Source organism: Jaculus jaculus, chromosome 7, assembly GCF_020740685.1.
Source record: "Jaculus jaculus isolate mJacJac1 chromosome 7, mJacJac1.mat.Y.cur, whole genome shotgun sequence".
Taxonomy (NCBI): Eukaryota; Metazoa; Chordata; class Mammalia; order Rodentia; family Dipodidae; genus Jaculus; species Jaculus jaculus.
Window position 1 is genome coordinate 118,827,291 of NC_059108.1, and position 12,978 is coordinate 118,840,268.

The window sequence follows — 12,978 nt, forward strand, 5'->3', positions numbered from 1 at the left end:
TGGTGCACCAGGGCCTCTAGCCACTGCAGTGGAACAATCGAACTCCAGATGTGTGCCACCTTGTACACATGTGTGATCTTCTGTGCTTGTGTCGCCTTGTGTGTCTAGTTTATGTGGGACCTGGAGAGTCGAACATGAGTCCTTAGGCTTCACAAGCAAGTGCCTTAACCACTAAGCCATCTCTCCAGCCCACATTTTTTTGTTTGTTTGTTTTTTATTTGTTTTTGAGTCAGAGTCTCACTCTAATCCAGGCTGACCTGAAACTCACTCTGTAGGCCCAGGCTGGCCTCAAACTCACAGCAGTTCTCTTACCTTAGCCTCCCAAAGTGCTGGGATTAAAGGCATGCACCATCACACATGGAAAATACAGAATATATATATCTGTATGTATGTATATGGTTTTTCAAGGTAAGGTCTCACTCTGGCTCAGATTGACCTGAATAGTCTCAGGGTGGCCTCGAACTCACGCCAATCCTCCTACCTCTGCCTCCCAAGTGCTAGGATTAAAGGCATGCGCCACCACGCCCAGTTTCAGATCTATTTTTTAATATTCTATTTATTTAGTTGACAGTGAGAAAGAGGGAGGAAAGAATGGGCATGCCAGAGCCTCCAGCCACTGCAAACAAACTCCAGAGGCATGCATCCCCTTGTGCATCTGACCAATGTGGGTCATGGAAAATCAAACCTGGGTCCTTTGACTTTGCAGGCAAATACCTTAACTGATAAGGCATCCCTCCAGCCCCAGAAAACAGATATTTTTAAGTGTACTCGAAAGAAGCTATACATAGAAACAAGCTCAGATATTTTAATTTTTTATTCAACTAATTTTAATTAATATTTAATTAAAAGTTTGTCATGGGGCTGGAGAGATGGCTTAGTTGTTAAGCCATTTGCCTGTGAAGCCAAAGGACCCAGTTTCAATTCCCCAGGAACCATGTAAGCCAGATGCACAAGGTGGTGGTGGCATATGCGTCTGGAGTTTGTTTACAGTAGCTGAACGCCTTGGCATGCCCCTTCTCTCCCTCTCTCCCTCTCTCTCTCTCTCTCTCTCTCTCTCTCTCTCTCTCTCATACACACACAAACACACACACACACACACTATCTCCCTCTTTCTATGTCTCTCTTCCTCTCAAATAAAATAATTTTTTTAAAGTTTGTCATGGGCTAGGAATATAGTTCTGTTGGTGGAGTACTTGTCTAGTTTACATGAAGTGCTGGATTTGATCCTGAGAATTACGGTAACCAGGTATGTTAATGCACTCATGGAATCCCAGAACTCAGCACATAGAGGCAGAAAAATCAAGTTCAAAGTCATCATCAGCTCCAAAGAGTTCAAGACAAACCTTGACTACATGCAACCCCGTATCAAAATAAATAGCTACATGCATACATACATAAACTTTGGTTGTAACTAACTTATTTAATAGGGATCATAATTTCTTGTAAAATTTGCTATTGAAATGACTTTGTTTGTTTTTTCGAGGCTGACCTGGAATTAGCTATGTAGTCTCAGGGTAGCCTCGAACTCATGGTGATCCTCCTACTTCTGCCTCCCGAGTGCTAGGATTGAAGGTGTGCACCACCACGGCTGACTTGACTTGTCTCTCTTTAAAACAATGAACCCATTCATTTATAAAGGACAAGAATTCCATCTGTTTTGTTCTCCAGTGTAGATAAAAAGTCAGGGGTAGTGTTTGGCACTTGGTGGACAAAGGGTGTGTGTGCAAACAGATTTACTGTTTGGTTTTGCACTGACCAGTTATTCTAACCGTAGTTAAATTTTAAGTTTCTGATCTTCAGAATTGCTTCCCCTAGGAGTTCTCTAAGGAAGTCGATGAGAAGTCCTCGCTGAAGTCTGCAGTTCTGAGCACTGGGAACCAGCTTCTGCACCTGAAAGAGGCAGATACGGCCACACTGAGAGCTTCCTTAGCACAGTTCGAGCAGAAATGGACAGTGCTTATTACTCAGCTTCCAGACATTCAAGACAAACTTCACCAGGTAAGAGTTTAAAGACCCGGCGTTTGAATCAGCATCCACTTGTTAGCTCCCAGCTCTTTTAAAATTGTTTTCTCTGACTATGTAATTTTCTTTGACACTACATACTTTCCTCAGGCATCACTGAATATAGGTCTTAATTACTGGACTGTTCGCCAATGAGATCTTTCTTAGGAGAGAAATCAGCCGTAATTACTTTATTTCTCAGGGTCTCTGTGCCACTGTGTTAGCTTATGTGGTCTTTATCATTGTTTGGGGGGGGTCACGTATTCTAAGCTTGAATGTTGGGCTTGTTTTTTGTGGGGTAACCTAAGTAATCACATGGCAAGACCTTTTATCAAACCAGATACCATCTTTAGCACTGCCCTGCTTCATTTGGATAACTGCAGGTAATTAAATGGAAATCATTTTGTCCTTGCAGCTTCAGATGGAGAAGTTGCCCTCTCGTAAGGCCATCGCAGAGATGATCAGCTGGATGGACAATGTGGAGGAGCGACTTGCGGGTGGAGGCCCCGAGCACTCGCCAAGTTCTGCGTCTCAAGTGAAAAATCTTCAGACGCTCAAGGTAATGACCCAGGAGGGGCTGAAATCTGATCGTTGAATAAGAAAGCAAATCACTTAGGGGGAAAGGCTGAACCAGAGCACATGGGATATAAATTAGACTAAGTTTTAGAAGTGGTTCTGGAGGCAGGGGAGGTAGGGTGATGATTCTAGAGAGATGAATTAGTGTACTTGTTTTTATTCTACTAACTCTGCTTTAGTAACCCCCCTCGCTGGAGGAAGGTCCAAGTACGCTCGCTCTCTCTCTCTCTCTCTCTCTACCTCTATCTCACTCTCTCTCTCTACCTCTCTCTCTCTCTCTCTCTCCATATATATATACACACACACACACACACAATTTAAATTTATTTATTTTAGAATGACAGAGAGAGAGAGAGAGAGAATGGGTGCATCAGGACCTCCAGCCAATGCAAACAAACTCCAGGTGCATGCACCACCTTGTGCATCTGGCTTACGTGGGTCCTTAGGCTTCACAGGCAAGTGCTTAACCACTAAGCCATCTCTCCAGCCCTGAAGATCCAAGCTTTTAATGGACTTGGGCTCAGCTCAACCAACCCAGTGTCATCTTTTCACTCCCTGCATGAACATTAGACCCAGGTTTGACCCCTCACCTGCTTCTGGTCTTTTCTTCCTCTTACTCAAATGCATGCTGCACCTTTTACCTGCAGCACCACCACCCACTTGGGAAACCCCCCCACCCCCGAGTCACCCTTTAAGAATCTGCTCAAATACCTCTTCTAGCTGGATTACATGACTTCACTACATTTGATGTCCCCCAAGGCTCTATCTCTAGTGCCGGTCACACAGTGTTACTATCATGAATTTATTTGCCTGTCTCCTTCACCTGAACTAAACTTCTCACCCACTGAAAATAGCACAGTTGGCCAGTAGCTGGAGAGTGGGTATCAGTGGAGGTTCTTGAGTAAGAGAATGAGGAAGGAAACTATGAGCGCCTTCTACGATAGATATTAATATGACCTTCCCATGATGCTCAGTTTTGAACAGATTTAATTCAGATGTAACAAGGTGCAGATGTTTGTTATGCACCTGGTGGTGATCTAGCCAGACAAATGGAAGCCTGCCTGGCCATTACTTTGAAAGACTCATCAGGGTCAAAATACTGGTGTCTGAGAGGCCAAAGATGAATGGCATGATGACCTACTATGATATTAAAGATTTTGATTTTATAAATGATCGTGTCCTAACTCAAGTGCATGTTAGAGTCTCGGAAAGGTCTACACAGGCCACAGTTACCTAGCACTTAACACATGATTCCCGCCTTGGATATCTCCATTAGAAGTCCTAGAACTGGGCTGAAGGGATGGCTTAGCAGCTAAGGCATTTGCTTCCAAAGACAAAGGACCCAGGTTCAATTCCCCAGGACCCACATAAGCCAGATGCACAAGGGGGCACATGCATGCATCTGGAGTTTGCAGTGGCTGCAGGCCCTGATATGCCTGCTCATTCTCTCTCTCCTCTCTCTCTCTCTTTCTACTTCTATCTCTCTTTCAAATAAAAAACTTTAAAAAATAAAAGAAGTAGTGTTAGAACTTTATAACTGACAGGCTTGACAGAAACATGGTTAGCCTGGGGAGGGTTTGGCTCACTGTAGAACTTAAAGCCATCCAGATTGCCCTGCAAGGCCTCTGGCCCCCAAGGAACAGAGCAACTGTCTAAATGGGTAAAGTCCCATAAAGACGACCTGAGTTTCATGACAGACTCTTATCTGCTATTTTCCATGAGCTCAGAATTCCATAGAGATCTCGGGCAGCCTCTTATTGGACCCTCAGGTCAGACTGGAGTCCTGATAGTCCCTCCGGTGACAGCAGCTAGCATTCTGAAGTGCGCCCTTGGACTTTCCCCTGGTGTTTGAAGCCAGTGAATCATGCTGTTCCCAGGAATATGGAATTCCCAGAAAGAATGTCCATTCAAGTAAAGCAATGGCCTGATTAGGGGAGGGGAAAAGGCAAGGTAACTCCTCAGAATGGGATTAATGGGTGATAGCTTGGCGACCCCTAGAGTCCATCCAAGGGAAAATCTAGTTTAGCGAATGGATGTCCATTCCAACTTGAGTGGTTAATCTCCGTGTCCGTCCGTGTGTTACAGGAGTTCAGAATGGAAATGGACTATAAACAGTGGGTCGTTGACTTTGTTAACCAGTCATTACTTCAGCTAAGCACCTGTGACGTAGAAAGCAAGCGCTACGAGCGGACGGAGTTTGCAGAGCACCTCGGGGAGATGAACCGCCAATGGCACCGAGTTCATGGAACCCTGAATAGAAAGGTGGGTCCGGAGGTCACAGTTGGATGCAAAATACCACTTACCCAAAAACCACAGAAGATGTTTAGGTTGGTTGATTACCGGTTAAGCCCAATGCACCGTCGTCTCAATTTGTAAATCCTGTGTTTTGGAAATTCTCCATGGGGGACATATAACAGAGTATGAAAGTACTTCCTGTTTTTCTGTTGTGATTTCTTTGGGAAATTCAGTTAGTTGAATGAGAAGACAGTTTAGTTAAGATGTCAAATATCAGTCTTTTTTTGGTCTTTTAATCAGAATCAATTGCAGGATGTCAAATCTCACAGCAGGCCTAAAAAGTCAGAGATTTTGACTTTCCTTTTGTGAAAGATGATGTTCAAAAAGGACAAAGGTATTTCAGCTATGAGGAGACTGAAAAGAAAAAAATGCACGTGGCTTTTTGGTTGGTTTTGCTCTAGCTAGTTCTTGAGAAGATGAAGGAAAATGTGAAAACAATTAATATTCAGTATTTGTGGTGACAAATGCTTGGTCTTTTCTCTGTGTGGAGAAAGTAAACAAATGGCTTATTCTATTAAGAGTCAAGTAGAGGTGTTCATGCACATCAGTGGACACAGATCATGAGCGGGACAGTCCCAAGAGAAAGAAACATGGACCTCTGTCATTTTCAACCCCTAGATATACAAAAGGAATAACATATATAGCATGTGCTCCGAGTTAGAAAAAATATTAGCAAAGGAATAAACCCCAAAGCTATCACCTTCCTACATTGCTGCTGCTGCTGTAAGGATTTAAATGCTCTTTAAAAAACCATGGCAACGTTTAAAGAGCCCAAGATTTCATTGTATCTTGGCCCAATAGTCCAGCCCCTACACATTTATTTATTCAAAACAGACAAGGTGTTTCCAAACTGCTCAGTATTATTTACTTGTAAAATTGTAGACTGAGCCAAGTGTGGTGGGGCATGCCTTTGATCCTAATACTCTAGAGGCAGAGGTAGGAGGATCACCATGAGTTCAAGGCCACCCTGAGACTACATAGTGGATTCCAGGCCAGCCTGGGCTAGAGTGAGCTCCTGCCTCAAAACACCAAAGGGGGGGGGGAGGAACTGTAGCCTTTCTTAATTTTCAACTTTAGGGGAATAATTGATCAAATGATAGTACATCCTTTTGATATAATATTGGGCAGCCCTTTAAAACTAATATTAGCATGTCATGTACACAGAGTTTGTGGGATATCAGAAAAGAATACACAAAACTTTTATATATTATGGTTATGGGCTGGAGAGATGGCTTAGTGGTTAAGCACTTGGCTGTGAAGCCTAAGGACCCCAGTTTGAGGCTCGATTCCCCAGGACCCACGTTAGCCAGATGCACAAATGGGCACATGCATCTGAAGTTTGTTTGCAGTGGCTAGAGGCCCTGGCATGCCCACTCTCTCTCTCTCTGCCTCCTTCTCTGTCTGCCACTTTCAAATAAATAAATAAACATAAAACAAAAAAAAATTATATATTATGGTTATTACCTAATGAAATTATGTTAAAAATAAGAATCATGGAATTAAGAATTGATTATTTTATTTGTGATATTGTTGGCATTGATAGAGACTATTAAGCAACCCTAGTGAAAAGAATCTGAAGAAAATTTTCGTAAGCCACCCAAGGATACAATGGAATATTAGAAAACTGAATATTAGAAGAATGATTTTGTCTTGTATACCTGTTACAAAACTCCAAAACAGCCAGCTGTCTCAACAGATTAGCTTTTACTTCCAACATAAGATTGTGGTTTTTTTGCTTGTGTGTGTGTGTGTGTGTTGGGGGGGTGCTCATTTGGTATCCCCTGCACTGGCCTGTGGTGGCCAGAGAGAAGGTGTCTATGCCTTCACTCTGCCAGTCATTCTTATTAAAGCTGGTGCCTCTTACTGATCCCAGAGCTTGTCTTTTTTGGGGGGAGCTCCACCAACTTCAGGTTTGTGCTCCCCTATGAGACTGGGCTTACACGTGGGCGTGGCTACACCCAGCTCTTCTTGTGGGTCCTGGGCTCAAACTCCAAGCAGCCTCTCAGGCCTCCTCGGGTCCTTGTGCTTGCCCAAGAAATGCTTTCAACCACTGAGCCTCTCTCCAGCCCTAAGTGTAAGGCTTTTTTTAAAAGAAGGATTTAAGTACTGTTTCCTAACTTAAACACTATTCCAAAATTATTGGTACATTTTATTATGGAAAATATTAGAAATCTGGGAAGAAACAATTCTCTTTTTGTTTCAAAAATGATACATTTGTGGCAAAAATTCTACATTGTTCCGTTTATGTATTTTTTAATTTATTTGAGAAACTATGGGCACAATGGGGCCTCTTATCTCTGTGAACAAACTCCAGATGCATGCTCCACTTCATGCGTCTAACTTTGTCAAGGTACTGGGGAATCAAACCTGGGCTGGCAGGCTTTGCAAGCAATTATCTCTAATTACTGAGCCATTCCCCCAGTTCTATGATTGCATTTTTTTAAATATTTAATTAATTTATTTATTCGAGAAAAAGAGAATCATATAGAGAGAGACAATGAGTGTACCAGGGCCGCTAGCCCTGCAGACAAACTCCAGATGCATGCATCCCCTTGTATATGTGGCTTATGGAGGTCCTGAGGAATCAAACCTGGGTTCTTTGGCTTTGCTAGCAAGTGCCTTAACTGCTAAAGCCATCTTTGCAGCCCTCTTGGATTACATTTTTAAGCACATGGTGGAAAATAAGATTTTCTTTATGCCATTTTTTTCCCCATCACTTATAGATACAACAGTTAGAACAACTTTTGGAAGGTGTCACTGAGAATGAAAACAAAATCCAGAATTTGAACAGCTGGCTGGAGGCCCAAGGAGAAAGGCTAAGAACTCTACAGAAACCTGAGAGTGTTGTCTCTGTTGAGAAGCTTCTCCCGGACTGCCAGGTGAGGAGCTGGGTGGTGTCCTGCCGCTGTGTGCTTGGGCTCCACAGTGCCCCTCGCTAGCCTTGAGGAGGTGGACAGTTGGTTTAGTTTCTGAATTCTCCTACCCATCTCCCCCTGTGCTTAACATTGTATGTTCCTTAGTAACAAGGATAGGCTGTGTTGATAGGTGTATTTGGACTAGATGTACAAACCTTGATGGGATAGGTATATATGGCTCACTTCATGTATGTGGTACATGACTAAATAAACTGCTCATGAACCTTAGATCCTTGACCATGGGCTTACCTGCAAGGTGCCTTTTTTTTTTTTTTTTTGTTGTTGTTGTTCATTTTTTATTTATTTATTTGAGAGTGACAGACATAGAGAGAAAGACAGATAGAGGGAGAGAGAGAGAATGGGCGCGCCAGGGCTTCCAGCCTCTGCAAACTAACTCCAGATGCGTGCGCCCCCTTGTGCATCTGGCTAACGTGGGACCTGGGGAACCGAGCCTCGAACCGGGGTCCTTAGGCTTCACAGGCAAGCGCTTAACCGCTAAGCCATCTCTCCAGCCCCCATTTTTTTTTTTTTTTGGAAGAATTGTTTAAGTTTTTTAAATTTATTTAGAGAGAGAGAAAAAAACGGATATGCCGGAACCTCTAGCTACCATCAACAAACTCCAGATATATGTGCCTCGTGCCTCTGGCTTAACATGGGTACTGGGGAATCAAACCTGGGTCATTAGGCTTTGCAGGCAAGCGCCTTAATTGCTGAGCCATCTCTTCAGCCCTAAAGTGCCATTTTAGAAGTCATATATTTTTGTGGCCATTATTCTTTTAAGGGGTTTGGCTATTACTGGAAAGGAAAATTCTTAGAAAAGAAATGTTCACAAGGAATTTTGTCTTAGGTTATTTCCATCCTTGCTTTTTTATTCTTTTGCCCAATATCGATAAGACTACTGAGTTTTACATTATTCTTGGTATTTCATTCTATATCTCCCCAGAAGATTGTCTTCCACCTATTGTTTTCCAAGGACCGCTTGTCCCTTGGAAGGAACATCTGAGTCACACACACATGGGTGTTGAGTGTTATCCACCTCAGTCCTTGAAACACCCTCTCCCCAAAATGTATTTGTCTTCCTTTTTGGAGGTTTTTTTTTTTTTGGTATTTTCATTCATTTATTTGAGAGTAACAGACAGAGAGAAAGGGGGGGGGAGAGAGAGAGAGAAAGAGACAGAGGGAGAGAAAGAGAAAGAGAGGAGAGAGAGAATGGGCGCACCAGGGCCTCCAGCCACTGTAAACGAACTCCAGACACGTGCGCCCCCTTGTGCATCTGGCTAACGTGGGACCTGGGGAGTCAAGCCTTGAACCGGGGTCCTTAGGTTTCACAGGCAAGCGCTTAACCGCTAAGCCATCTCTCCAGCCCACATTTGTCTTCCTTAAGGGGCGCAGGCTGGTCCTGTCCCGCCATGTCAGTTGTTTCCGTGCCTGCAGAGGGCGCCGTGTTGCTTCCGCCCAGCTGTGGAAAGCATTCTTTGGCAGGCATGGGAAGTGAGTCAGACCCCAGTACTATTGAGGTTACAGGACAGCAAGGTCACGAAGTGACAGTAGGAACACCTAAATGGTCTTGTCAGATGATTGTTTCCTGTTCCCAACTCCCCGCTGTCCAACTCCACTTCAGACCACCTTAGCTTCAGCACTCTTGTGCTTGGGAAGCTTGCGTTCCCCACCTCACTGCTGCTCTTTTCCATCCCCACCTCCTCCTCCACGAGGGAGTAGGTGCTCTCAGTTTGCACATCCTGACCCTTTAGTTCTCCTGGGTCTAAACTGGCAGGACCCCTCTCCACCCAGGTCTGCCCTCCACAGCAGCCCTCACTCGGCCTCCAGCCTCATCTCTATCTCCCTTTTCCATTCTCTACACTGGCTCTGAATGAGGCTTCTGAAATTCAGAAGGTCACAGCCGCGCCTTGCTGACAAACATCTTCACTACCTCTATACTGCTCATAGCAAGAAGCTCCAATGTTTCAGGTCAGCCTCTGGGTCCTCTCCTACCTTTCTCCCACCTATGAAGAGTTGCTGGTAGTCTGACCTAAGCAAGTGTTTCATAACTTTACTGGTAGTTTTGGTTTGCTAGCACTAGCCTCTAAACAAGTTTGAGGTTAAGTTTAGCTGTCCCCCACCCACCTCCACCTAGCCCTGGGTTCTTTCCTCAGCACCTCCCCCTGTGCCCCCCCCAATATCCCATCTGTAGGAACATTTATTATCAAACATTAATGCAGTATGGTGCATTCAATTATCAAAGACAGTATAGTTGGCTAGAAGGGGGATGTGTGAAGTGAGGTGATTAGACCAGTTAGGTACTCTACACTCTAAGCAATCACTGCTAACAGAAGTACATCCAAGGTCATTTCAGGAGAATTGAGATGTTTAAATAATATTTATGTCTAATTCTCACAGAATAGGTGAAAGGAAGAAAGTAGTTACTGATTCTAATAAATCTCCATCATTGGAAGAATAAGCTTTTATTTAATCCAATTTTATATGCAGCAAATCGGGATTTAAAGAAAGATGAACTAATTCCCCAGTGAGGTGAGAGCTGGGAAAGTAAGCCTCAGTGTGTCAAGCCAGACTGTAGGACCACCAGGCCAAGTGTCTAGATTTCTGAGGATAAGAAGAAATAAGAATAGCTCTCTTTCGTAAGGATAGTTTATATGCTATTCTTGTCAAAGCTATTGTTTTTTTTTTTCCAAAGTTGTGTTTATGTTTGGTGGTGGCAGTCATATATCTAGATAGATGGATGGATGGATACATTATTTTTGTTGTTGTTGTTGAAAACAATTTTCCTTACTCTAAAGGAAATAGGTATTTCTTGGTAAATTAATATTTTTAGAAATTTTTGTTTAGAACTGGAGAAATGGCTCAGTGGTCAAAAGCATTTGCTTGTAAAGTGTGGTGACCCAGGTTTGATTTCCCCAGTACCCACGTAAAGCTAGATACACTAAGTGGTACATGTGTCTGGAGTTCGTTTGCAGTGACAGGAGGCCCTGGGGTGCTCATGTACACACACATACTCTCTCCCCACACTTCTCTCAAATAATAAATCAATATTTAAATATTTAAAAAAGAAGTTTTATTTAAATGTGCTTCTGTGAAAGAGTATTAGAAGTTTGAAGGAGGACAGTGATTCAATATTTGGTTATTTATGGGCTTTTTTTTCCTTTCTTCCCGCCTTGTTTTTCAAGGTAGGGTTTCACTCTAGCTCAGGCTGACGTGGAATTCACTATGTAGTCTCAGGGTGGCCTTGAACTTGTTATGATGCTCCTACCTCTGCCTCCCGAATGGTGGGATTAAAGGTGTGCGCCACCACACCTGCCTGTTATTTATATTTTTTAAAGATGTATTTTTATGTATTTATTAGAGACCGAGAGAGGGAGAGAAAGAGTGAGAATGGGTGCTCCAGGGCCTCTAGTCACTGCAAACGAACTCCAGATGCGTGTGCCACCATATGAATCTGGCTTACGTGGGACATGGAGAATCAAACCTGAGTCCTTAGGCTTTTCAGGCAAATGCCTTAATCGCTAAGCCATCTCTCTAGCCCCTGTTATTTCTGTTTTGAGGCAGGGTCTCACTCTAGTCCAGGCTGACCTAAAACTCACTCTATAGCCCAGGCTGGCCTCAAACTCACAGTGATCCTGTTACCTCAGCCTCCCAAGTTCTGGGATTAAAAAACATGAGCCATCATGCCTGGCTTTATGCGATATTTTAAAGTGTTTCAAGCTGTCACACTTTTTTAAAGAATGTATTTACCTATTTGAAGGGTGTGGAGAAGAGCACCCCAGGGCCTCTTGCCACTGAAGACAAACTCCAGATGAGAAATTGGGAACTTTGGAGTTTGATGCCTTGAGCCCGGCCAGAGAGCTAGCACAGGGCAGATGGGTGATAGTAACCACTGTTGCCCAAAGCACAGAGCCTGGACTATACAGTTGAGTTAAGAATATACTTCATGCAGCTAGGTGCGGTTGTATGCATGTATAATCCCAGCACTCAAGAGGCTGAGGCAGGAAGATCATGGGTTCAAGCCTACATAGGAAGACTTTGTTTTAAAAAAAAAAATTGTATCATGGAGAGATTGCTTAGTGGTTAAGGTGCTTGCCTACAAAGCTGACCCAGGTTCGATTCCCCAGAACCCACATAAGGCAGTTGTACAAGGTGGCACATGCATTTGGAGATCATTTATAGTGGCTAGAGGCCCTGGTGCACCCATTCTCTCTATCTATCTGCCTCTTTATTTCTCAAAAACATAAAATATTTCTAAAATGTATTATGATTAGAATATCTTTTCTATAACACAGTATATATAATTAATTGCTACAGCAATTATTTTTACTCGGAAAGAGTAAGCACCATATCTTATAACTTACTAATTGCCGCATATATATATATATTCATTTAAAGTCTGTCTTGCTCTTCTAGGATATAGAAAATCAGCTTGCTGTGAAATCCAAAGCACTGGATGAGCTGAGAAATAGTTCCCTGACTCTGGAGAATGGAGCCCTGCCATTGTTAGAAGACACAGCATCCAAAATTGATGAGTTGGTTAAAAAGAAGACTGATGTCATCAACCAGGTACTAGAATTCACTTCAATTATGCTATCTCCTACCACAATCTTTTATTTGTTATCATTCTTTAAAAAAAAAAAAATCTTAGGGGCTGGAGAGATTGGCTTAACAGTTAAGGCATTTGCCTACAAAGCTGAAGGATCTGTTTCAATTCTCCAGGACCCACGTAAGCCAGATGCACAAGGGGCCACATGCATCTGGAGTTCGTTTGCAGTGGCTGGAGGTCCTAGCACATCCATTCTCTTTCTTTCTCTCTTTCTCTTTCTTTCTCTCTGCCTCTTTCTCTCTCTCAAATAAATATTTTAGAAAATTTTACTTATTTGGGAGAGGGGCGGGGGCAGAATGGGCCTGCCAGGGCCACCAGCCACTACAAACTCCAGATGCATGTGTCACCTTGTGCCTCTGGCTTACATGGGTACTACAGTTGTTATTACTATTTTATCATGGAGATCTGCTCTGTGTCAAAAAATGAAATGTGAGCAAGGTGTGGTGGCGCATGCCTTTAATCCCAACACTCAGGAGTTCAAAGCCATCCTGAGACTACATAGTGAATTCCAGGTAGCCTGGGCTAGAGTGAGACCCTACCTCAAAACCTCCACCCCCGCCCCCCCACAAAAAAAAAAAAAAAAGG

At 43.2% G+C, this 12,978-nt stretch overlaps 1 protein-coding gene across 6 annotated transcripts in view; it reads left to right on the plus strand.

The window, feature by feature from the left end:
- Syne2 (spectrin repeat containing nuclear envelope protein 2) overlaps positions 1-12,978 on the plus strand; it is a 392,771-nt gene that overhangs the window by 309,622 nt on the left and 70,171 nt on the right. For all 6 annotated transcript variants that reach the window (XM_045155524.1, XM_045155526.1, XM_045155527.1 and 3 more), the window contains exons 81-85: positions 1,816-1,998; positions 2,417-2,560; positions 4,663-4,839; positions 7,596-7,751; positions 12,201-12,353. In XM_045155524.1, coding sequence (XP_045011459.1) covers positions 1,816-1,998; positions 2,417-2,560; positions 4,663-4,839; positions 7,596-7,751; positions 12,201-12,353 — 813 coding nt within the window. The remainder of the gene's footprint in view (positions 1-1,815; positions 1,999-2,416; positions 2,561-4,662; positions 4,840-7,595; positions 7,752-12,200; positions 12,354-12,978) is intronic.